General features: G+C 38.3%; 2 protein-coding genes across 2 annotated transcripts in view; one reads left to right on the top strand and one right to left on the bottom strand.

Annotated features, from left to right (window-relative positions):
* Window positions 1-16,465, bottom strand: part of KIAA0825 (KIAA0825 ortholog) — a 416,193-nt gene extending 399,728 nt beyond the window's left edge. The window contains exon 1 of the mRNA XM_032625775.1: window positions 16,354-16,465. The gene's annotated coding sequence lies outside the window, so the exon portion shown is untranslated. The remainder of the gene's footprint in view (window positions 1-16,353) is intronic.
* Window positions 16,466-16,511: 46 nt separating this feature from the next.
* SLF1 (SMC5-SMC6 complex localization factor 1) overlaps window positions 16,512-26,698 on the top strand; it is a 58,171-nt gene continuing 47,984 nt past the window's right edge. Inside the window, exons 1-3 of the mRNA XM_032629159.1 lie at window positions 16,512-16,622; window positions 25,087-25,200; window positions 25,369-25,444. Coding sequence (XP_032485050.1) covers window positions 25,087-25,200; window positions 25,369-25,444 — 190 coding nt within the window. The 5' untranslated portion in view covers window positions 16,512-16,622. The remainder of the gene's footprint in view (window positions 16,623-25,086; window positions 25,201-25,368; window positions 25,445-26,698) is intronic.

Here is a 26,698-nt window from a genome sequence, read left to right as displayed (position 1 = left end):
GAGGCTTGTCTGCTCACCCGCCGGGGTGGGCGGGGCTGGGAGTTGAGGCTCAGGCTTCGGTCAGAGTGCCGGGAGAGGACTGGGGTTGGTAGCCTGAACACAGCCTGCAGGGGGTTAGTGCACCACGGCTAGCCGGGAGGGAGTCCGGGGAAAAGTCTGTACCTGCAGAAGAGGCAAGAGACTTTTTCTTCCCTCTTTGTTTCCTGGTGCGCCAGGAGAGGGGATTAAGAGCGCTGCTTAAAGGAGCTCCGGAGACGGGCGCAAGCCGCAGCTATCAGCGTGGACACCAGAGACGGGCATGAGATGCTAAGGCTGCTGCTGCAGCCACCAAGAAGCCTGTGTGCAACCACAGGTCACTATCCACACCTCTCCTCCGGGGAGCCTGTGCAGCCCGCCACCGCCAGGGTCCCGTGATCCAGGGACAACTTCCCCAGAACACACAGCACTCCTCAGGCTGTTGCAACGTCATGCCGGCCTCTGCCACTGCAGGCTGGCCCCGCATTCCATACCCTCCCTCCCCACCGCCTGAGTGAGCCAGAGCCCCCTAATCAGATGCTCCTTTAACCCCGTCCTGTCTGGGTGAAGAACAGATGCCCTCAGATGACCTATATGCAGAGGCGGGGAAAAATCCAAAGCTGAACCCCGGGAGCTGTGGGAACAAAGAAGAGAAAGGGAAATCTCTCCCAGCAGCCTCAGGATTAAATCTCCAAAATCAACGTGATGTACCCTGCACCTCTGGAATACCTGAATAAACAACAAATCATCCCAAACTGAGGAGGTGGACTTTGGGAGCAACGATATATATGTATTTTTTCCCTTCTCTCTTTTTCTGAGTGTGTATGTGTATGCTTTTGTGTGTGATTTTGTCTGTATAGCTTTGCTTTTACCATTTGTCCTAGGGTTCTGTCTGTCCGGTGTTTTATTCTTTTTAGTATAGTTTTTAGCACTTGTTATCATTGGTGGATTTATTTTTAGGTATGGTTGCTCTCTTCTCTTTCCTTTTTTTATTACTTAAAAATTTTTTAATAATATTTATTTATTTTAATAACTTTATTTTATTTTATTTCCTTTTTTCTCCCTTTTACTCTAAGCCGTGTGGATGACAAGCTCTTGGTGCTCCAGCCAGGCATGAGGGCTGTGCCTCTGAGGTAGGAGAGCCAAGTTCAGGACATTGGTCCACCAGAGACCTCCCAGCTCCACATAATATCAAATGGTGAAAATCTCCCAGAGATCTAAATCTCAATGCCAAGATCCAGCTCCACTGAATGACCAGTAAGCTACAGTGTTGGATACCCTATGCCAAACAACTAGCAACACAGGAACACAACCCCACCCATTAGCAGAGAGGCTGCCTAAAATCATAATAAGGTCACAGACACCCCAAAACACACCACCAGACATGGACCCGCCCACCAGAAAGACAAGATGCAGCCTCATCCACCAGAACACAGGCATTAGTCCCCTCCACCAGGAAGCGTACACAACCCACGGAACCAACCTTAGCCACTGGGAGCAGACACCAAAAACAACAGGAACTACGAACCTGCAGGCTGCGAAAAGGAGAGGCCAAACACAGTAAGCCAAGCAAAAAAAGAAGACAGAGAAACACACAGCAGATGAAGCAGCAAGGTAAAAACCCACCAGACCAAACAAATGAAGAGGAAATAGGCAGTCTACCTGAAAAACAACTCACAAAAATGATACTAAAGATGATCCAAAATCTTGGAAATAGAATGGAGAAAATACAAGAAACGTTTAACAAGGACCTAGAAGAACTAAAGAGCAAGCAATGATGAACAACACAATAAATGAAATTAAAAATTCTCTAGAAGAAATCAATAGCAGAATAACTAAGGAAGAAGAACGGATAAGTGACCTGGAAGATAAAATAGTGGAAATAACTGCCAAAGAGCAGAATAAAGAAAAAAGGATGAAAAGAATTGAGGACAGTCTCAGAGACCTCTGGGACAACATTAAATGCACCAGCATTCAAATTATAGGGGTCCCAGAAGAAGAGAAAAACAAAGGAACTGAGAAAATATATGAAGAGATTATAGTTGAAAACTTCCTTAATATGGGAAAGGAAATAGTTAATCAAGTCCAGGAAGCACAGAGAGTCCCATATAGGATAAATCTAAGGAGAAACATGACAAGACACATATTAATCAAACTACCAAAAATTAAATACAAAGAAAAAATATTAACAGCAGCAAGGGAAGAACGACAAATAACATATAAGGGAATCCCCATAAAGTTAACAGCTGACCTTCCAGCAGAAACTGCAAGTCAGAAGGGAGTGGCAGGACATATTTAAAGTGATGAAGGAGAAAAACCTACAACCAAGATTACACTACCCAGCAAGGAGCTCATTCAGATTCGACAGAGAAATTAAAAGCTTCACAGACAAGCAAAAGCTAAGAGAATTCAGCACCACCAAATCATCTTTACAACAAATGCTAAAGGAACTTCTCTAGGCAGGAAACACAAGAGAAGGAAAAGACCTACAATAATAAACCCAAAACAATTAAGAAAATGGTAACAGAAACATACATATCTATAATTACCTTAAATGTACATGGGTTAAATGCTCCAACCATAAGACAGACTGGCTGAACAGATACAAAAACAAGACCCGTATATATGCTGTCTACAAGAGACCCACTTCAGACCTAGGGACACATACAGACTGAAAGTGACGGGATGGAAAAAGATATTCCATGTAAATGGAAATCAAAAGAAAGCTGGAGTAGCAATTCTCATATCAGACAAAATAGACTTAAAAACAAGAAGTATTACAAGAGACAAAGAAGGACACTACATAATGTTCAAGGGATCAATCCCAGAAGAAGATGTAACAATTGTAAATATTTATGAACCCAACATAGGAACACCTCAATACATAAGGCAAATACTAACAGCCATAAAAGACAGAAACAACAGTAACACAATCTTAGTAGGGGACTTTAACACCCCACTTTCACCAATGGACACATCATCCAAAATGAAAATATATAAGGAAACACAAGCTTTAAATGATACATTAAACAAGATGGACTTAATTGATATTTATAGGACATTCCATCCAAAAACAACAGAATACACTTTCTTCTCAAGTGCTCATGGAACATTCTCCAGGATGGATCGTATCTTCTGTCACAAATCAAGCCTTGGTAAATTTAAGAAAATTGAAACCATATCAAATATCTTTTCTGATCACAATGCTATGAGACTACATATCAATTACAAGAAACGATATGTAAAAAATACAAACTCATGGAGGCTAAACAATACACTACTTAATAACCAAGAGATCATTGAAGAAATCAAAGAGGAAATCAAGAAATACCTAAAACAAATGACAATGAAAACACAATGACCCAAAACCTATAGGATGCAGCAAAAGCAGTTCCTAAGAGGAAGTTTATAGCAATACAATCCTACCTTCAGAAACAAGAAATGTCTCAAATAAACAACCTAACCTTACACCTAAACCAATTAGAGAAAGAATAACAAAAAAAAAAAAAAAAACCCCAAATTTACCAGAAGGAAAGAAATCATAAAGATCAGATCAGAAATAAATGAAAAACAAATGAAGGAAACAATAGCAAAGATCAATAAAACTAAAAGCTGGTTCTTTGAGAAGATAAACAAAATTGGTAAAACATTAGCCAGACTCATAAAGAAAAAAAGGGAGAAGAATCAAATCAGTAGAATTAGAAATGAAAAAGAAGTAACAACAGACACTGCAGAAATACAAAGAATCAACAGAGATTACTACAAGCAACTACATGCCAATAAAATGGACAACCTGGAAGAAATGGACAAATTCTTAGAAATGCACAACCTCCCAAGAATGAACCAGGAAGAAATAGAAAATATGAACAGACCAATCACAGGCACTGAAATTGAGACTGTGATTAAAAATCTTCCAATAAACAAAAGCCTGGGACCAGATGGCTTCACAGGCGAATTCTATCAAACATTTAGAGAAGAGCTAACACCTATCCTTCTCAAAACTCTTCCAAAATATAGCAGAGAGGGGAACACTCCCAAACTCATTCTACGAGGGCAACCATCACCCTGATATCAAACCAGACAAAGATGTCACAAAGAAAGAAAACTACAGGCCAATATCACTTATGAAACATAGATGTAAAATTCCTCAACAAAACACTAGCAAACAGAATCCAACAGCACATTAAAAGGATCATACACCATGATCAAATGGGGTTTATCCCAAGAATGCAAGGATTCTTCAATATATGCAAATCAATCAATGTGATACACCATATTAACAAATTGAAGGAGAAAAACCATATGATCATCTCAATAGGTGCAGACAAATCTTCTGAGAAAATTCAACACTGGTTTATGATTAAAACCCTCCAGAAAGTAGGCATAGAGGGATCTTACCTAAACATGATAAAGGCCATATATGACAAACCCACAGCCAACATCACTGTCAATGGTAAAAAACTGAAACCATTTCCTCTAAGATCGGGAACAAGACAAGGTTGTCCACTCTCACCACTATTATTCAACATAGTTTTGGAAGTTTTAGCCACAGCAATCAGAGAAGAAAAAGAAATAAAAGGAATCCAAATCAGAAAAGAAGTAAAGCCATCACTGTTTGCAGATGACATGATACTATACATAGAGAATCCTAAAGATGCTACCAGAAAACTACTAGAGCTAATCAATGAATTTGGTAAAGTAGCAGGACACAAAATTAATGCACAGAAATCTCTTGCATTCCTATACACTAACGATGAAAAATCTGAAAGTGAAATCAAGAAAAGTCTCCCATTTACCACTGCAACAAAAAGAATAAAATACCTAGGAACAAACCTACCTAAGGAGACAAAAGACCTGTATGCAGAAAATTATAAGACACTGATGAAAGAAATTGAAGATGATACAAATAGATGGAGAGATATACCATGCTTTTGGATTGGAAGAATCAACATTGTGAAAATCACTATACGATTCAAAGCAATCTACAGATTCAATGCAATCCCTATCAAACTACCACTGGCATTTTTCCCAGAAGTAGAACAAAAAATTTCACAATTTGTATGGAAACACAAAAGACCCCAAATAGCCAAAGCAGTCTTGAGGGAAAAAAAAAGGAGCTGGAGGAATCAGACTCCCTGACTTCAGACTATACTACAAAGCTACAGTAATCAAGACACTAATGTACTGGCACAAAAACAGAAATATAGATCAATGGAACAGGATAGAAAGCATAGAGGTAAACCCACACACACATGGTCACCTTATCTTTGATAAAGGAGGCAAGAATATACAATGGAGAAAAGACAGCCTCTTCAATAAGTGGTGCTGGGAAAACTGGACAGCTACATGTAAAAGAATGAAATTAGGACATTCTCTAACACCATAGACAAACATAACCATAAAATGGATTCAAAACCTAAATGTAAGGCCAGAAACTATCAAACTCTTAGAGGAAAACATAGGCAGACCACTCTATGACATAAATCACAGCAAGATCGTTTTTGACCCACCTCCTAGAGAAATGGAAATAAAAACAAAAATAAACGGGGCCCAATGAAACTTAAAATCTTTTGCACAGCAAAGGAAACCATAAACAAGACCAAAAGACAACCCTCAGAATGGGAGAAAATATTTGCAAATGCAGCAACTGACAAAGGATTAATCTCCAAAATTTACAAGCAGCTCATGCAGTTCAATATCAAAAAAACAAAGAACCCAATCCAAAAATGGGCAGAAGACCTAAACAGACATTTCTCCAAAGAAGATATGCAGATTGCCAACAAACACATGAAAGAATGCTCAACATCATTAATCATTAGAGAAATGGAAATCAAAACTACAATAAGATATCATCTCACAGCAGTCAGAATGGCCATCATCAAAATATCTACAAATAATAAATGCTGTAGAGGGTGTGGAGAAAAGGGAACACTCTTGCCCTCTTGGTGGGAATGTAAATTGATACAGCTACTATGGAGAATATTTTGGAAGTTCCTTTAAAAAAGTAAAAATAGAACTACCATACGACCCAGCAACCCTACTACTGGGCATATACCCTGAGAAAACCATAATTCAAAAACAATCATGTACCACAATGTTCATTGCAGCTCTATTTACAATAGCCAGGACATGGAAGCAACCTAAGTATCCATCGACAGATGAATGGATAAAGAAGATGTGGCACATATATACAATGGAATATTACTCAGCCATGAAAAGGAACAAAATTGAGTTATTTGTAGTGAGGTGGATGGACCTAGAGTCTGTCATACAGAGTGAAGTAAGTCAGAAAGATAAAAACAAATCCCGTATGCTAACACATATACGGAATCTAAAAAAAAAAAAGAAAAAGAAAAAAAATGGTCATGAAGAACCTAGGGGCAAGAGGGGAATAAAGACACAGATCTACTACAGAATGGAATTGAGGACACAGGGAGGGGGAAGGGTAAGCTGGGACAAAGTGAGAGAGTAGCATGGACATATATAGTGGCATGGACACTACGAAATGTAAAATAGATAGCTAGTGGGAAGCAGCCTCATAGTACAGGGAGATCAGTCAGCTCAGTGCTTTGTGACGACCTAGAGGGGTGGGATAGGGAGGGTGGGAGGGAGGGAGACGCAAGAGGGAAGATATATGGAGATATATGTATATGTATAACTGATTCACTTTGTTATAAAGCAGAAACTGACACACCATTGTAAAGCAATTAGACTCCAATAAAGATGTTAAAAAAAAAAGTGAAAGACCAAGGGACTTTAAAGGAAAAATACAAAAGTTCATTGATATGATTGATTGCGGATTCCACATTGCAGTTAAACTTAAGAAACTACCACTTGTTAAGTTCTGGTATAAGAGCAAAGAAAAATATTCACAATTATCTCAGAAGGCCATTAAATACTGCTTCCTTTTTTTTTATTTATTTATTTTTGGCTGTGTTGGGTCTTCATTGCTGTGCGCGGGCTTTCTCTAGTTGCGGTGAGAGGGGGCTACTCTTCGTTGAGGTCTGTGCGCTTTTCATTGCGGTGGCTTCTCTTGTTGCAGAGCATGGGCTCTATGCGTGTGGGCTTCAGTAGTTGTGGCAGGCGGGCTCAGTAGTTGTGGCTTGTGGGCTCTAGAGCACAGGCTCAGTAATTGTGGCACATGGGCTTAGTTGCTCTGCAGCATGTGGGATCTTCCCAGACCAGGGCTCGAACCCGTGTCCCCTGCATTGGCAGGCAGATTTTTGACCACTGTGCCACCAGGGAAGCCCTAAATACTCCTTCCTTTTCCAACTATATGTCTGTATTAGGTTAGATTTTGTTCACTTACTTCAACCAAAACAACAAATCACAAGAAATGAATGCAGAAGCTGATCTGAGAATTCAGTACTATTCTATTAAGCCAGATATTGAACAGACTGCCACACTTCCACTATAATTTTTGTTTTGAAAAATAGTTATTTTTAATGCTATTTATGTTAACATGTAATGGCTTTATTATTGAATTAATTATTTCTTGAAATACTCAATATTAATTTATAATATAATAAATATTAATAAATATAATTACATATGTAGAAACTCTTCAAGGTCATCAGTAATTTTTCTTTTTATTATTTATTTATTTGGCTGCACCGAGTCTTACTTGTGGCACTCGGGATCTTCGTTGTGGCATGTGGGCTCTTTAGTTGTGGCATGCAGGGTGTAGTTCCCTGAGCAGGGGTTGAACCTGGTCCCCTGCATTGGGAGTGCACAGTCCTAACCACTGTACTACCAGGGAAGTCCCACCCAGGTCATCAGTGATTTTTAAGAGTGTAAAGCACTACTGAAAACAAACGTTTCAGAACTGCTGAGTCAGATAAATGAGAAAGCCACAGAATGATCATGACCAGGTAAAGTTAATCAAAAGAATGAACGCAGAGAGCCTCAATGATAAAAGGGTACATAAGGCAACAGAGAAACAGAGCCTAGAAGGAGTACTCTATTTACGAACAGCCCCACTCCCGAACTCTTTCCCAGTCAAATCTCTAAATAGCAGAGGACTGAACTCACCACAGAGAAGCTAAATTGCTCATAGGGCACTTTTGAGGGCAGATATTATAGAGGTGTAAAAATTTTCCCTTCTTCCCTTTAGATTCTTTGGCTGGTCTGATAATTAAATTGAAGACAGAGTAACAACAGAAAAACAAATTTAACTTTGTACATTGTACAGGAACTCTATAAAAATGAGACCCAAGGGCAAGTCGGGCAGCTGAAGTTTATATGCCATCCTGAGTTAAGGAATGGGATAGGGGCCTGGAGCTTCAAAGGGGAGGAGGGTAATTCATAGGATGATAAGGAGAGCATTTGCCTTGCCATACAGATAAGTCATTTAGATAAAAGTGATCTCTGGTAGTAGCTCCCTTCCTGGAATAGGCCCCCTATCTAAATACTTTTAGGTAGTTAAGGAAGAGGTAAAAGTTTTTCTTGCGTCTGTTCAATCTTGATTACCTTCAGCTCAAAACAATCCACATGCCACAATGGCAGATTTTGGGTCAGCCTATTCTGCTCCCCTTCAGTATGAATATTTGCTAGAAAAATAAAGAATGATATATATTTTTTAAAATGCCCCTCAGAAAGAGCTCCCATCACTGCTCAGTTTAAACTAGGTAAACTCCAGATTTAAACTGTTAAATTAGCTGTTTTGCATAGAGAAAATAAACAGTAAATTCCAGTGATGTGGTACGGCTGCTGACGGCTAAAAAATAACTGCAGCTATACATCCTTCCTGACACTCAATGGCCACAGTCAGGGAAAAGCTCTTCTCAATAAATCTTAGCAAAGAAATAATGAAAGTGACAGAAAAGGACTATCATATTAACTCACTGGAAAACAGAGTAATTATGTGCCCTAAGTACTGTAAACAAGAAGCCTTTTCCTGGAAGCATGATACAAAGAACCCTAAATTTCGATTCTTAAGACCTAGCTTCTGGTTCAAGTCACATGTTTCCTGAGTTATCTGGGCAAATTAAATCACCTCTTTAGTCCTCATTTCCTCCTGTAAGATAAGGAAGTTAGACTAAATCCCTTGCTTTAAAATTTAAATCCTCTGATTCACAGTAACAAACACAGTTAATACACAAATCCTAAAGCCATACATAACTGAAACAAAAGTGCGGACTAGTATTCACCAGTTGATGGGTCATGACCTGCCATTTGCAGAGTACTGAACTGATTGATGGCTACAATTCCTCATTAAAAACAACAAAAGAGGGAGGGGGTAGATGGGTAGAGACAGACAAAAATATAATACCTTGATCTGTTTGACCATAGAGATATCTTTGGTAATATAGGGGAGTAAAAATTTTCCTTTACCTTTCTAGGTTCTTTTGGCAGATCTATTAATTAAATTAACATAAGGCAGATTAGCAGAAGAAACAAATTTAACTACATACATATGGGAGCTCCATAAAACTGAGACCCAAGGGCGAGGTGGGCAGTTGAGGTTTATAGGCCATCCTGAGCTGAGGAATGGGATAAGGGCCTGGAGCTTCAAAGGGGAGGAGGGTAATTCATAGGACACTAAGAAGAGCAGAAGTTTGGTACTTAGTCATTTGCCCTGCCATACATATAAGTCATTCAGGTAAAAGTTCTCTCTGGTAATAGCTCCCTTCCTGGTACAGGCCCGGTATTTAAATTTTTAGGTAGTTAAGGGAGAAGTAAAAGTTTCTCTTGAGTCTGCTGGATCTTGATTGCCTATGGCTCCACATGCCACTCCACATGCCAAAGTGGCATATTTTGGGGTCATATATTTTGCTTCCCTTTAGTAAGAAAGGAAATGAACATTCAAGTTTAGGTTAATATTCACACTATGGATATTAACATTACTCAGCTGTTTAAGATTGTTACATTTATTGGCTATCTGAATTTAGAAATTTAGACAGTTTGTGTTTAAATCACCTAATGTCAAAAAATCAGTTGCTTAGGTAATGTTTACATTTTTCAACTGTAATTTGGAACAGATCTTTTGATTCCTCAACTGTTCTCTGGCTAACAAAGCTGTATTGTAAAATATAAGAAGTTAGTCTAAGAACATGTGCCTCAAATGTTAATGTCAGTGTTTGGCAGCAGGGACTGTACTTTTCTTAGGGGAGGTGGGGATAGGCCGTAAAATTCAAGAGTTGAAATTTAAACACACTTGTAAATTACAGTATGTGACAGCTGTTAATTATTTTTGCAAATAACCAACATATACTGGGTACTGTGGTGATAATGGGATTCCTCTAACATATGTCTTTGGCTCTCGGATTCCCCATGACCCGGTTGAAGCTTTCTTTGAGAGGTCTGAGATTCTTTTCACCCTCCTCTTCTTCCTTCCCTCCGACTCTCCTGCACAGGTTGTCAGACCTCCACTGAGGCCTGAAGGTACTTCCCTCCTACTCTAGCTCCCTCTCCTTTATCCTTCACAGGGAGTATCACCAATAAATCTCTTGCACATCTATTCCCTTCTTTGTATGTGCTTCTCTGGGAGTTTGAGCAAACAAAGTACATGTCTAGTCACCGTATTAGACTCTAGGCATCATTATTTCATTTAGTCTTCACAAAAGCCCTGTGAAGACATTATTAGTATTCCCACTTTATAAATAAGGAAACAGAGTAGAAAAGCAATTTTCTCAGCATGATGCAACTACTGACAGAGATGAGATTTGAACTCAAGTCTGTTTAATTTCATGGTTGGAGCTGCAGACCTTATTTTAAAACAATTAAATGTTATTAAATAACAACAAAAACTAGATAGATCCCTAATAAAATTTTTCTGATGCCTCTGTGTGCTTTCAGACATTATCACATTTAATCCTAATAGATCCATGAAGTTAATATTATCATTTTACAGATGAAATTGGGGCTTGAATAATTTAAGTAACTTTCTCAACATCATATTATATAAGTTCATGAGTTTGAGCTCACTCAGGTCGTCTCTGAATTCAGCTGTTTAACATTATATTGATTTGCCTAATTAATCAAATGACAATTGTATCCCTTTTTACTTTTTAGTATTAGATAATTTGTCCTGAGAACTTTATTCAGCAAAGAATCCCCCAAGTGATTTAAACAGCTATATATGTTCATTCTCTCTCTCTTTATGGGTGTGTGTGTGTGTGTATACGATATGTTATAGATAAAATACTAGCAATTTAGGGTATTTCTTGAGCTGCCGCCTATTTGTATTTTAACCAAAATTTACAGGGAAATAGCTGGAGCACTGTTTCAAAAACCTGCCTCCAACAACAAATCAGCAATTGAGGCTGGAAGCCAGTATCCTCTGCCCACTTTCTGAGACTTTTTAATATAATTTAATGTAATTATGCTGATTTTTGCTTTTGCTTCCTGACTCAACTGCAGCCTTTGAGTTCACATTTCAAAAATTTCCCTTCACCAGAGTCACCTGATGAGGTGAGTCAGCAGTCTACAGACTCATCACTTCTAATGACCAAACCCTGGTGTTTTACCAGCCTTTAAAATGACGCAGCCTAGCCGTACTGGGCGGAGCTGGATGTTGAGCAGCCGAGCAGCAACTCAGCAGTATCCAAGCCCTGGAAGGGAGATGGTTGGTTTGCTTGTTTGCTTTGTTTTTCTGTAGAGAAGGCATTGTGAGAGGACATGGAGCAGAAGGGAGTGATCTCAGGGGACCCAGGCACAGGCAGGTCAGGAAATCTAGGCAGATCCAGATATGACCACACCATGGGTGGGACTGGGGTAGGGGGTGGTCCTGGCACCACTCCTGGGAGAGGAAAGCCACAGGTCCCCTACCCCCAATCTACCCTGTCACTTCAGATGGGGAAACTGAGGCTCAAAGATGGGTAGGTGGTTGCCCAGCGTCACAGACATCAGGAAGGGGCAGGAGCCAGGGAGGATACAGGAAGGAGGGGTGGGAAAACCTCATAGCCCTAGACAGCACCCGCACCCTACTCCCAGAAGCCCACTGCCATCACAGCGGGGGGCCAGTTCCCAGTAGCCACCCCGTTGGAGCAGTGAGCTTGTAGACAGGACCGTGTGCCTGTGGACCCGTGCCCATGTGAGTCCTCTTAAGGTGGAGGCCCAGAAACTGGGCCCCGTGACCCCTCAGAGCCCCCTCCTACCTCTGGCCCAGCCTGAGGAGCGAGTCACAGCTCACTGTTCACTAGGATGGAGAGGGGTACTCCCAAGCCAGGAGGGGACTTCCCCGGGGTTGGGGTTCAGTGAGTAGGTGCTTGGCTGGGTCTGGAGTGGGATTAGGTGCATTTTTCTTCTTTTTGTAATAAATGGGTATTCCATAACAAAGTAATCAAATGCCTACCCCATCCTCCACCCGATCCTAGTTATACAGAAAAATCATGGCTCCTTGTGGAAGGCCTAACGTCTTTTTTCTTTTTTTTTTCCTTTGCGGTACGCGGGCCTCTCACTGTTGTGGCTTCTCCCGTTGCGGAGCACAGGCTCCGGACGCGCAGGCTCAGCGACCATGGCTCACGGGCCCAGCCGCTCCGCCGCATGTGGGATTTTCCCGGACCGGGGCACGAACCCGTGTCCCCTGCATCAGCAGGCGGAATCTCAACCACTGCGCCACCAGGGAAGCCCCAAGGCCTAACATCTTTAAGATGACCAGTTACCCATAGCTTGCCCTGAACTCAGCGTTTTTACCTTTTATCATTAGCCTTCACCTATCCCACATATCTAATATGTATTCACTAATCTTTTCGGATACCTTTGCATCCTCCAGTGGAACATTCTTCCCTCTTCCCCCCCTACCAAAATCCTCACCATCCTTCAAGGCCCAAACTTAGCATTACCTTCTTCATAAAATCTTGCTTCATCTGTCCTATTGGAAGCAAAATTTCTTTTCTCTGTGTTCCCACCGTTTTGTTGTTAAATGATTCTACGTCAACTGTCGGTCATACAATAACTATTTGTGTATATAACTTGATCTTTCTTAGTAGATTATAAGTGAAGATTCTTTATCTTTGGCTAACCTATAAAATATTTTTACATTCACCAATCTTCTTTTATCCTCAAAAGATGGGAGATGGGGGGGAAGAGTCAATATTTATTTAATGCCAACTATGTGTCAGGGTGTTTGAAGCTATCTCACTTAACCCTCACAGCACTCTTCTGTATCCATTTTACATATGAAAACATAAGCTCACAAAGAATCAGAGACTTATCAGGGTCAAAAACTGGCAAAAACATGGCTAAGATTTTTTAACTCTGGTCTTATTCTTTGCATTACAAAAACATGATTGTACATCTACCAATGTGGAAGACACCAATAAATACATGTAAAGCTCCACTCATAAAGATTTTCTAGCACATTAGAACTGCTTCATTCAGATAATGCTTGGGACCCAACTAAAGTCAGAGGATTTTTGAGCCAGAAGGGACTTTATAGATCATTTAATCCAACCCTTATGTTACAGATAAGAAATATGATCCTCAAAGAAATAAATTTCCCTGTGTATATACCCAGTCAGTAGATGAGAAGGATTAAAATCCAGTTGGAGGCAGTATAGGAAAGTGGTTAACACTGTGGCCTTTGGAGTCAGCCTTGGTTCAAATCACAGCTCTGGTACTTAGTGACTGTGTGTAGCCCCGGAAACTTTACAAAGCTTATCTTTTGTCTTCTCATCCCTAAAAGAAGGATGATACTTACCCCATAGTGCTGTGAGGATTAAACGTAACACTGCACAGCAGAGAGTAAGCAATAACAAATATTAGGTATTCTCTTATCTCCTGTCTCACTGCCTGCTCTTCTTTGCAGGACACCACATTGCCTTTTATGGATGAGTTGTGGAGTGGACAATACATTTCAGGGTCAAAGTGAGTAAAGATAAAGAAGTGTGCATTTATGTGGTAAGTCCCTTTAAAAAAAACACATGTACAAATATTTCTCTGTGGATAAATAACACTTTTAGAAGGAATTGTTCATTCAATAAATATCTATTGAGCCCCTACCACATGTCAGGCGCAGTGCTAGATGCTGAGTATGAGATCAACAAAACAGATCTAATTTCAACCTTGATAAGCACTGAAGTTTGATTGAAAACAAAAATATCACTGAGATCTACCTGTGGGACATGCAAACCAAATATCTTTCACAGAAGTCAATACAATGTAATGGATATTGGTATTTGAAATGAGCTATACATATATACTTGTGCCTTTTTGTAAAACAAGATATTCTTTAGAATTAAGTTCTATGTCATTTCTAGTACTGGTCATTTCAACTAGATTTTAGTAAATTCCTTGATAATTAAGCTATTTCTATTTCTTTACATAAAATAGAATATTGCAAGGGGTAGGTTTAGTTAAGCATATTCTCCTGAAATATGTTAATCACCATCTGTCTGAGGGTTACAAGACTGGAATAGAACAGTTTTGCTAACAGCCAGTACATAGTAATTCCTTACAGGGCATCACAAAGTTCAATTTTATGAATCTGTGCTCATTCACTCATTTTCTCTCTTTTTACATACTGCCTAAAGCGATAGCTGCCTAAAGCGATAGCTGATACTTGGGTTTTGGAGTCACTAATATACTGATGGTCTCTAGATTGCTTGTATCTGTTTGAGTTAGGATGATAAAACTAGCTAAGGATCAATACAGAAAAGAATTTGGATTATTCATATGTCAAAATTACCTTATGGTGATTCCTTAAATCCCTAACACATTCCTTAATCCTTAACACATAAAGGAATTAATTCCTTAACAAATTCCTTAAATCTCTTTATATTCAAGTTTTGCTATCCATTTGACTTTGGAATGTGATATACTAACCAATTTTACCTGAGAGTGAAAAGAATGATTTTGTTATTTATGAAAGGAAGTATAGAGCACAGTAAAAAGAGCCCAAGTTTGGAGTCAGGTAGACTGGGTTCAAATCTCAACTACCATTTAATTGTGTAATTTGTAAGAACATCTGAGTCTCGGTATAAAATGTTTGCAAAATAGGGCTAATATGATTTTTCTTGTAGAACTATAGTAAGTTTAAATAAGATAATAGCTGGCAGACAGTAGCTATTTGTGGTTAGTATTAGTGGTTGGCTATATTAATTTAAAAAGATCACGAGTCAAGAGCATTGATTTAAAAACAAAACAAAACAACACTGCTTATCTAAAAACTAGTTGCTATATAGAAACATATAACCTCTCTTAAATTATCAATATTTATAATCCTTGCAACTGGGGAAATAAGGAAAAACTACAAGATTTAATAAGAATGGCAAAATTGGGACCAAATGAGATTATAAAAGTTTGAATTGTTAATCAACAAGGAGATTAGTGTGTTTGTTACTCTCAAAAGGTAACAAGGCATTTGCTTGATGCATTAAGGTCCTTGAATTGAATACTGCATTTTTCTTTATGGTAGAGTTATCCCTAGAACTCTTTGTGGAACTGGCTGTTTTGAAGGGAAAAAAAAAAATCAAGTTGCTGTCTCTTATGGAACAGGTGATTATTTAAATATAAGGTGGTGAGTGAAAACTTACCTGAAAAACTGCATTACTCAAGAAAGAGAATTCACCAAAAAGAGGTTCTCTACATCACATTTTTTAAATCTTCAACGGAATGAGCACCTTCCCTCACATTACCTCTTCATCGTAAGCAATTTCGCTTTAAAGCTATTCTAACTCAGACCTCCATCTAAAATTCTCCTGAATCTTTCATTATCGAGGAAGCCTGGAACAGTGCAGAGGCACTCCTTTCTGAAAGTACATCTATTCCTGACCACTCCTTTCCAAAAGGTAACATGTGTATCTAAAACCCATGCGTGAAATTTTAAGCTTGCTCTCCTATCTCATTAGCTCATAGCAGCCAGGAAAACAAAGACCATTCTCACCCAATTCAAACGGCGGCGGTATCGTTGAGTTCTAAATCAGGAACGACCTCCTCATCCCACTTCCAAAATATAAAAGGTGCGCACTTCAGCCGACTGCCTGTCTCCCAGGCATTGCACCCCAGGATAATGGAAACAGTGCTCAGGAAAAGGATGGTAAAGGAGCTCTCGAAAATCGAGGGTGACTAAACCCTGCCAATGGGAGAGTGTGGACACTCCTTGATCATTGGTAGAGAGACGGTACTAAACCGAGTCGCGGTAGAGGTGTCTTTGGCCTTGCGCAGGGGCACTTGGGGACCCGAGGTAGAGCTCCAAGTTGGAGATAGATATTGCGAGTGGATAAGACCGTAAGTTGGAATCTCAAGGCCTTGTCCCGCAGCACACAGGGTCAAGCGCCACGGGGCTGGATGGGGACTCCTGGTTCAACCCTTTCCCGCTAATTACTCGGTCCGGATAAGATGCTACACGGAGCCTCGGGCGGACGGAAAACCAGGCAACCCAGAAAAATCACTCACCAGTCTCCCACCTTCGGCGCAGAACTAGCAGGAGCCTAGCGCGCCAGCCATAAGGAAGCCCTGAACCCGCTCAGACGACCCTGACGACGGCTAGAAAGCGTCACTGACAACCACCCGGAAATGGCACAATAGCTTCCGGGGCCGCGGAGCGCGCGGCGGGAAATTATTTCCCAGAGCCCGGATTAGTGAAGCAGCAAGTGCTGCGGCAGTCTTCTTGCCTGTCACCGGCGCCGCGCGAAGGAAGCAGCCCAGAAACTCCAACCAGGAAGGTAAAGGGCCTCAGCTCGGAAGACACAGTGTACCCTGACTGTGTCCTCCGTGCCCCCGAAGTTTCTGCAGCTCCCGGCTATGAGGCTGGGAAGGGGCCGGGTAGAGCGGTGGCGGTGCCTACCTCTGACGCTTTCCGCAGCCGTCGTTGGTTCGCACTCGCCCGACCCGCCGCGCTCGGCGCGCGCGTCGATGGGCTGCAGCCGCAGACCCCGCCGCGCTCTGCCCGTGCCGCAGCGGGGACGGCCCCGAGCGCCTCTGCAGTGCAGGGCTGAGCCGCTTCCCTCGCCTCCTGTTTGCGCAGCTCCGCAGCTCGGTCTCCTGCCAGGGAGGCGCTAGGCCACTCGCGTCTCTCGTTTCCATAGAACCGACTGGGACGCCTCTCCCTGAGTCCCAGATTCTTGGCTGCTTTCCATAACAGCGTCAGTGCAGGTGGTGGGAATCCCCCAGGCCCACCTTCCTGAAGAGGAAAATGCTATCATTCATTTCTCCCTAGTAGAATTCTAAACATATCCAAATGGTAATGAACATCTCTGCAGCTACTGTAGGCCTTGAAACGCACGCGCGCGCGCACACACACACACACACACGTTTCCCTAAAGGGAGCGGGAGTGGGGAGGGGTGCTGTGTTCCTGGGGATTATGATTTCAGCTGTTGGAAGGCAGGGAATAAGACAAAGTGGTTATCCTGAGATTTCTTCCGCTCCCAAAACCTCTGATTAAATATTGACAAAAACGTGATCTGCTTTGAGTACTCTATATCAGGATTTGACCCAGAACTTGGACGGAGCTTGATTTTGGAAGTGTCAAGCTATTTTTGACTGATGAATATCCTATACCAAAAAAAAAATTTCCGTCGAGGCATTAGGAATGAACATTTAAACCGAATTTCCAGTGTACGTGTGACAGACTCTGCGCCTTGTATAAACTTTTGGGTTTGTGTTATTACCTTATGCCTCATTTCTCAGAAGTACCTATTGATGTACAAGATGTTCCCATTTTAGGCAAGTTTGACTAACCAGTACTGGTGTTTAGGTGGATTTTTATAAGGGAGTTAATTTGCTTATGTCTAAGTTAACTCAGTGTTGAGTTAAATGTACTAGGATGTTTAAATACTTGAATGTATAAATTTTTATTGTGAAGACAATTAGGCTTCAGTAATGCAAATGTGCTCCTATTAGATGTTTTCTAAATACAGATTTTCTTTTGCCTTATTGACTTATGTTCGATTATATGATTTAATATTTTCTTCCCTAAAGCAGAAAGCATAAATCATGTTAAACAGTCTTTGAAAAAGTGGTCAAAGGTGGGTTTTTTCATAAAATTCAAAATGCTTAAGATTTCATAATAGGTATCCACAATTTACACTAATGTCCAAAAACACTGTTTTTAAGAAAACCAATAGTATAACTTTATTATCTAGACAGTATTTCCCTCTAAGATAATCTTTTCACTGTTTAAGCAAAACATTTAAAAAATAAAATCAATAATTCTATATAGGCTCTGAAAAAACAAAGTGAAGCACCCTCTTTCTCAAAAATAACTAAAATAGTACATAGTACATTTTATTCCACCTATTTCCTATTAGCATATTTAAGGAGAGTCAATTAAAAGTAATATTCTATTTCTTACTTTCTAAAGACATCTTACTGCTTAAAAGTAAAATATCCCTGAAACTTTTAAATTCACATAGTTCTTACTTTCTTGATATCAGACTTACTTTGAAATAAAAAACTTTTGTTATTATTGATGGAGAAGAAGAAAAGCCCATATGAATTAGTCTGAGTCATTAATACCAAATCCACTTTGAGAGGAAAATAATAAACTTTTTCAAAAGAAAAAACAGCCCTCTTTAGATTGTTCCTAGAAATGCTTTGAAATTTTAGACAGTGTTATTTTTCTGAAATTAATTTGTAATTATGCTTAAATATTTTCAGTAATATTGCTATCTAAATGTCACCCCACCCTCACAGTAGATTCCTTTTCATATGATGTATGTTTCTCTTATTATTTGAAAGTAGATTGCTTTGTAAAATTAAAATTTGGTTAAAAGTATTCAACTAAATTCTGAAATTGAAGTCAAAGTGTATTGTAGAAAGGACATACAGTTTCTGCAGAAACAGACTTAGATTTTGAATCTTGGTTTCACCATTTACTAACTTTGTACCCTTGAGCTAGTTTCTTAATCTCTCAGATTCCCCATTGTTCTCATCTGGATAAGAACAGCAAATAGCACTTACATTTTAAAGAAGGAAATGAGCATATAGGCAGTATATAGGCCACAAAATCCTGCTTGGTCAATCTCAGACCTTATGCTACTACTAAGTAGTACAAAGTTCCTAGGATACTAAAGCAGGTTTGACTTTCATCCCCCATGGCTAACCAAGATGTTCTGTCCTTCCTTTTTTTTTTTTTTTTATCTCTAAACATCTCTCTCATTCATCTTGCTTCTCTTAAGGCCCCTTTATCCCTAAAACTAGCATCTCCAGTGCAGCCTGTGCCTTGTACAGTACCAGATAGATTGGACCTCTCCCTAAGTCCTCTTAGCCTTTCATTTCTTCCCCACCATACTCATTTTGGTGCTACTTCTCCACTTCCTCCTTCCACTGCTAAGTCAGTCATCAAAGAGACTAATTATGACTGCTGCTTTCCGAAATAATGCCATCGAAGTAAGAAATCCCTGAAGTCTCACCATTGGTGACCTTAGTCAAATAATTTGTATATATATACGCACAAAAACACATGCATACACATCTCTGATCTTTGAAGGATGGGACAGGAAACAGATACTATGTCTTTAAAAAAAAAAAACTTTCCAAAGCCCAGCTGAATTATATTAAGCCAAAGGCCTAATTTGGCTCCTAGGCCAAGAGGATGCAGAATTCCTAAACTCCACTTGATGTTATAGCATTAAGAGCCAAACAGGATTTTACTCACACGGTATGAGTAGTGTGATTTGTGTGTTCCTTTTGTAGTATTGGTTAAACAGAGAGCCAACACATTTAACATTATTTACTTCCCAATTCAATGCTTTAGATAAGAGAAATCATCAAAATCTTTTAAACTCTTAAATTCAAAGCAGCAATATTGATTGAATTTAAGGATTGGTATGTCCTTTCCAGAAGCGGGAAGTTTTAATGATTTTCCTTAGTAGGTTTAAAATCAAAGTAGAAGTAGGTTTAAAATCAGAATAGTTCACTAGAATAACAAACATTAAGAAACCACTAGTTTTCAACCTGTTGCCTTAAAAACCATGAGATACTCAGTAGTGTGGAAAAAGACCATGATGTGATTTTACATAAAAATTAAGATACAGAACTATATAATCTAAATTTTGTTTTTTAATATTTTTTCACGTACAAACATAAAACCTTCAAGACAAACCCCTCCCCCATTCCCAAATGTTAACGATGGTATTACCGAGTAAAGGAATTAGCAATTTTAATCTTTCTATATACTTTGTAGTATTTTTCAAATTTTATATCCTGTGTTAATTAAAATTAAAGCACAAATTGGTAAAAGTTATTTTGGGGGAAGTTTTTAGTTCTTAAATGCAAATATATAAGTAAAACTTTTTAAAATAAATCCCTTATTTATCTTAGCAGCATACAATTTATAAGATGCATTATATTCTCAAAGTTCTATAATAACCTGTGGCTGATCATAAAAGAAATTATAATGCGAAATAGGAAAGGTTTATCCTTATTTTTCTGTCCCAGACCTCTATAAGCATCTCGCACCTCTTTTGCAGCACTTTTCCCTTTCACCCAACTGTTACACCCTGCTCTTTCATCCTCTTTTCCATACCAGACCTTTCTATTCATATCTCTATTACTGCCTCTGTTTCTCTGAGTTCTCTTAACATATTTTAGCTATGTGTTACATTCCTGAAAAGTGTTCTAGCTACATATCATATTATAAAGAATTCATAGATCTAAAAGCTAGTATATAATAAAATGTTCTTAATTATGATGATGACTGCTATAGGTTTATTTGCATTTCTAACTGGCACCAACTGCAGAAGAATCTCAGGCATCAGGGATAGGCCCATGTGGGAGATATTTTGGGAAAGTCCACACCACAGAGACAGTTGCTTGTTCTACATAAATGCCAGCTCTGTTCACAATCATTATCTCCTTAGTTGTGTGTATTATATGAGTCAAGGTAAGTAGATTGTTTTTTAATTTACTACAAAATTTTTAAAAATTATTATGAGAGCATTTCCTTGTAACTAAGAATCTCGTGTATTTTTTAACTTTTTGACAGTAAAGATAAAATGTCTGTTAAAAATAAATGCTTTTTTTGTTTCTTTTCCAATTGTGTTAGGATAGTATCTTCTGTGTGAATACTTCAAGGATCACCTATATTTTCTAGAAAAACATCTAATTTCTAGAAATACTACTCATACAATTATATTGCAGTTTATTTACTTTATTTCTTGAGCTGCAAAACTTCTAGCAGTTAGCTTTTCATCTTCCATATCCCAGAACCTATTACCAGCACAAAACTTGACTTTGAGTTGTCTGAGTCATTGATAGGTATTGCACCAATGTTGTATAGTACTTTCTTTGGGTTCACTGGTATATCAGGCTATTGTTTATTGTTTTCTTACTCCTGCAGGGTCATAGGAAGAGCCATTAAACCACTAATTTTATAAGTATAAATCTATCCTTATCTATGTATGTCTATGTCTATTCTGGTATATAGACATAGAACTATTTTCCCATGTAACTATGAATTAGATCTGTGGTTATTAGTTTGTCATATGATGTGGTATTAAAAGGCACTGATAAATGTATTGTAAATTCTGTTACTTCAAGTAGATCATTTTATTATAGGACTGTATTAGATTAGATTAATGGAATTTGTTCTTTAAAAAAGCTGTGCTAGTTATTGTGTGCCATCACTGGGATTCACGATTCTGTGGAAGTTTAGCTAATAGCCCAGTTTTTCTGATAAACTTGTTAATGTTATGTATTCTAAGTTTTTTTAACACTCATATTTTCCTGCTGTTTGAATCAGGAAGACCAGCTTTTTCACCTGTTTCTTACTGGCCTTTCCTCTTTGCTTGTTTAATATCAGTTTCATTTTACTTGTTTTTCAAAGGAAAGAAGTTGCTGTTAAAAAGGCTTTCCTGATTTCTACCATTAAGCACCACTGGTCCTGTTTTCATTTTACTGAGGACTCTTGCTTTCACAAAAAATGCTGTTAAATATGTAAAGTGGCTATAATTACTCCATCATAAAGACAGTATGATTTAAGATGAAAACTTTGCATTTATACACGACTCAAATAAGTCCAAGTTATTTAGTAATTTATGCATCAAACCAAAATATGTTAAAATGGCACCTTGTTAATAATAAACATTCAGATTGTGAAATAGCTGTTACTAACTTGATCTAAATGAGGAACATAATGTAGTAGATTTTTTTTTCCTTATAGTTCTGTATAACATATTTAGTTCTCAGGAAGTAGAAAAATAAAATTTAAGACAATTTTTAAATAAGACTTTTTGAGTGGTAGCATTACAGTGATTTTTTTCGTTCCTTTCTGTATATTCTTATTACTTACCAGTAGTTTCTGTATGTCAGCATTTTAAAATAGCCAGATGGGCAAGATTTTAGGTTTTTAAGGCTACTCTAGACTTCCCTTCTTTGGCAGCATTTCTTGAAATACCTACTAAATTGTTTTTCAAACTCTTAAATACATAAATAAAATACAAGTATAATAGTAGGCAAAATATATACAGTTAAAACACTTGTATTCCTCTGCTAAAAATGGCTTTCAAGAACTATAAAAACAATTAGATTGCCTTTTCCATTAGAATATCAAGGTGGTATTCACAGATATGTTGAATTTCACTAGTCTAGTGTTTCTGAAAGGACCTGTTACTTTCTAAAGGAAATTTGCTTAAGGTCTTTGTCATTCCCTAGAATTAGTGATAGCAGTGTTTCTGCCTAGTTTTGGTTATATGCCTTATAACTCCCATGTGGCTTTATTGTATGTGTGTTAATATGTGTTCTGCATCAGACTAATTCGTTATTATTTCGAGTAACAGGACATTTTTGTAAATTTTTTATATATTACTATTTTATATTAATGGATATTATCACTCGAGCTATGTTATTTAACCCATGTAAGTGGTTTAAAAATTTGGATGAGGGGCTTCCCTGGTGGCGCAGTGGTTGAGAGTCCGCCTGCCGATGCAGGGGACACGGGTTCGTGCCCCGGTCCGGGAAGATCCCACATGCCGCGGAGCGGCTGGGCCCGTGAGCCATGGCCGCTGAGCCTGCGTGTCCAGAGCCTGTGCTCTGCAACGGGAGAGGCCACAACAGTGAGAGGCCCGCGTAAAGAAAAAAAAAAAAAAAAAAAAAATTTGGATGATTAATACAGTAGAGTTCCTTATGCAAGAAGCTACTTACATTTTAATTACTGATGATAGTATTTTACATGTTTGATTATTTCATAAGACACCAAGCTGTACTGTGTACACCTTATAATTTTGTACTGGCCAAACTTATAGAAATTGTTTCATCAAAGAGCCTTTTTTTTTTTTTTTTTAATTTTATTTTTGCTGCGTTGGGTTTTCGTTGCTGCGCGCAGGCTTTCTCTAGTTGCGGTGAGCAGGGGCTACTCTTCATTGCGGTGGCTTCTCGTTGGCGGAGCACGGGCTCTAAGCGCGCAGACTCAGTAGTTGTGGTGCACGGGCTTAGTTGCTCTGCAGCATGTGGGATCTTCCTGGACCAGGGATCGAACCCGAGTCCCCTGCGTTGGCAGGTGGATTCTTAACCACTGTGCCACCAGGGAAATCCCAAAGATCCCTATCCCTAAAGACACTTTCTTTATGTTCTGTATCTTGAATTTTGGGTTTTTTAGGGGTTAATACGTAAGATCCCTTTCCCTCCTTTGGAGCCAACAGAGAAATATGAAAGTCAGATAGGTTGAGGTCAAAAGATCACCCTTTTTACTGAATAAAAATTGGTTTAGAGGAGGTGGATTTGATATGCAACTCCAGTGTGTTTCTTATTACATAACTTCTGAATCGATTTACCCACCCAGGCAGTGCAGTACTATTACTGGCAGCTCCTTATTGCCATGTCCACGTGCATTAATATGAACCATCTTTGCAAATATACAGATGTGTCTGGCAAAGCATATTCAGTTAGTTCTTTCAAGTAGCTTCTCCTCCTAAAGCAAGGAGTGATGCAGGTTAGAGAGAGAAACCAGGAGTGCTATTACCCTAGCAGAAGTTTCACTCTTAACCCTGAGTAATGCTTTAAATTGTTTATAGTGAGACTTTCTGTCAACTTCTACTCTAAAATGAATCTCAACCTTTAAATAACTACATATGTGTATATAGTTTATAGATATTTAATATAAATATACATATAACATGTATATGCAGTCTTTGAAAATAGAGTTCCTATAAAGAACATTTTTAATTTCACCAGTTGTCTATTACAAGTCCTGGTAATAGTTTTTGTTATAATTTTTGAAGTTTACTTTTAATTGTTTTGAAAGAAGCCAACTGCTGTTGCTCAGCCTGTGGCATTAAGTGAATACTAATCCAGAGCTAATGGTGACAGTTGTTAGAGAAATGAAAAAATTACCCTGATTTCTCTCCTCACTGCTTTCCTCATCTTTAATGAGAAACTAGATTTTCTCCAAGATGATCTAGTTCTGAAGTTCTAACCTCATGTAAACAAAAACAAAAAAAGCTGTATTCTGATTAGAAAGGCTGAGAATTTTCCTTTTGTTGGCCAATAAATGTACCACCTCAAATACAAAGTGCTTTGTGAACTCCATTGAAATATAAGCTAATGTCCCTATCAAAATATATTTGAAACCCACGTGATTTTTTCAGTCTACTTTGTAGGTGATGAAATTAACATATATATAGCACAGTTAAGAAATGTAGATTGGGAATAACTTAGTATATACCTACTATACTAAATTATTTGTTGTAAGTGCTATGGTACCATAAGTTTATCAAGTTCTCCATTGATTTATAAATATTCTTCAATATCTGTCCACAGACACTTTTAAAAGTTAGTATGAGATCTGAGGGTGTCATTGTCCACAAGTGTCCTTGTTTCCAACGCTCTTAGCAAAAACAATACTTTTAAAATGAAGCTAATATTATGCTAAAATTTTATAAGTATCGGTCTTTTTCTGAAGAGTTACATTCATCATTGTGTTTTAGTGGCAAGTAATGTAGTAATGCAAGCTTTCATTGTTCAGACCAGAAAACAAATCTCACTTTATATACAGCCACATTTTGAGAAGATCGCTTTTAAAACTAATTTCTATTGCACATAGGCAGTTTGAACATTGGTATTTACAATTAAGCCTTATATGTTAAGTAGTTTTAGTTTTTATTTTTAGTATTCATAGTTAAGAAAAAATAATGTCAACCCTGTGAATACTATCTTTAACATATGTTGTCTTCTTTATGTGTATATGTTAGATGGAAGATGGTGCCCCAAAGCATATTATCCAGATGACAGGATTTAAGATGGAAGAAAAAGAAGCTCTAGGCAAATTGCTTTTAAAGCTAGATTGCACTTTTATCAAGAGTGAGGTGAGTACAGTAACTTAAAAAGTTCAAGATATAGTTGAAGAATAACTACAATTAAAATGTTGGCCTAAGAATGATAAAATGCACCCTTGATATTGCAAGAATAGAAAAAATACCTTAAAAAGGAAATCTTCCGAAGTAACATTTTTTCATGTGGATTTTTCCTTCCAGAAATACAAAAATTGTACACATCTAATAGCTGAACGCCTGTGTAAGAGTGAGAAGTTTTTAGCAGCTTGTGCAGCAGGTAAGTTAATTACCTTCCTCTCACCTTTGAAAAAAAAATCTTCATGGTGAAGAAAAAGTACCTTAATCTCTGGGAAGATAGTGTGTTTATTATATCAAACGTAAATGTGGTTCTTATATTTTTCTGAAAATATTTATTTGGTTGCACCCAGTCTTAGTTGCGGCTCCAAGTCTCCTTTAGTTGCAGCTCCAGGGCTCCTTAGTTGTGGCATGTGAACTCTTAGTTGCAGCACACATGTGGGATCTAGTTCCCTGACCAGGGATCGAACCTGGGCGCCCTGCATTGGGAGTGCGGAGTCTTATCCACTGCGCCCCCAGGGAAGTCCCTGAAGATATTTGTTTGATATAATATTTTTGCTTTGATTTTCTGAATAGAACTTTGTAACACTTGAAAAATGTATTAAAGAGGCAGAAATATTTACTTCACCTAGTAAGTGCTTCATCTAAGAAAAAATATTTTAATAAAAAGGTTTGGCACAAAATGCCACCCCCCCCAAAAAAAAAAGCTTTTGTTGAAGCCTCAGCGATTTGCAGTCAAGTTTCTTTTCTTTGATCTATCATTGGAAGAGTTACTGCTTTTGTTCTCTTGCTCCTGTTTCCCCTGCCATCCATGCTATGAAGCAATCATTCTATTTTATTTTTCTAAGATTTTAAATTCCACAAACCTAAATTAGGGCTTAGTGTCTTCTGCCTTTGTCACTATTGATGTTTTTCATATACTTTTCTCTCCTGTGATTGATTTGGCACATCATTAGTCCACTTGTTTTACTTTTTTTTTTTGCAGTATTTAACTCGGGTGAATTTACCATTTTTTAGAATAACTTACCATAAAAAAATTTGTATTCATTATTACCTACACAAGTGAAAACATATATTTTCCCTGCTGTTTAAAAAGATCATTGATGCCCAGATCAGAATGTTGTTACATATCCTAGAAAATTCTCTAACTCAGTTAATTGGTTTTATATAGTGTAACAATGCTGTAAACATTATTGGAAAAGTTTTTGGTATAGAAGGAAGAATATAAACCTCACTCAAAATGGTGAATAATAATAGTAGTCATAATTTAAGTAATACCTCATTTTATTAATCCTTTGGTTTATATTTTACTTAGTAACAGTTAAAATTATTTATTATGGGAAAATTTACATACAATGTTCAGTGATGTTGTAAGCCTTTCACTATCAAAAAATTTAGGAAAACATAGTTCAAAGATAACATTGGCAATGTAGAAAAAGGTGTTGAAAAAGGCCAG

The sequence above is a fragment of the Phocoena sinus genome, chromosome 3, assembly GCF_008692025.1.
Source record: "Phocoena sinus isolate mPhoSin1 chromosome 3, mPhoSin1.pri, whole genome shotgun sequence".
Lineage (NCBI taxonomy): Eukaryota > Metazoa > Chordata > Mammalia > Artiodactyla > Phocoenidae > Phocoena > Phocoena sinus.
The sequence above is the reverse complement of the archived record's forward strand: the minus strand, read 5'-3'. Positions and strand labels throughout refer to the sequence as shown.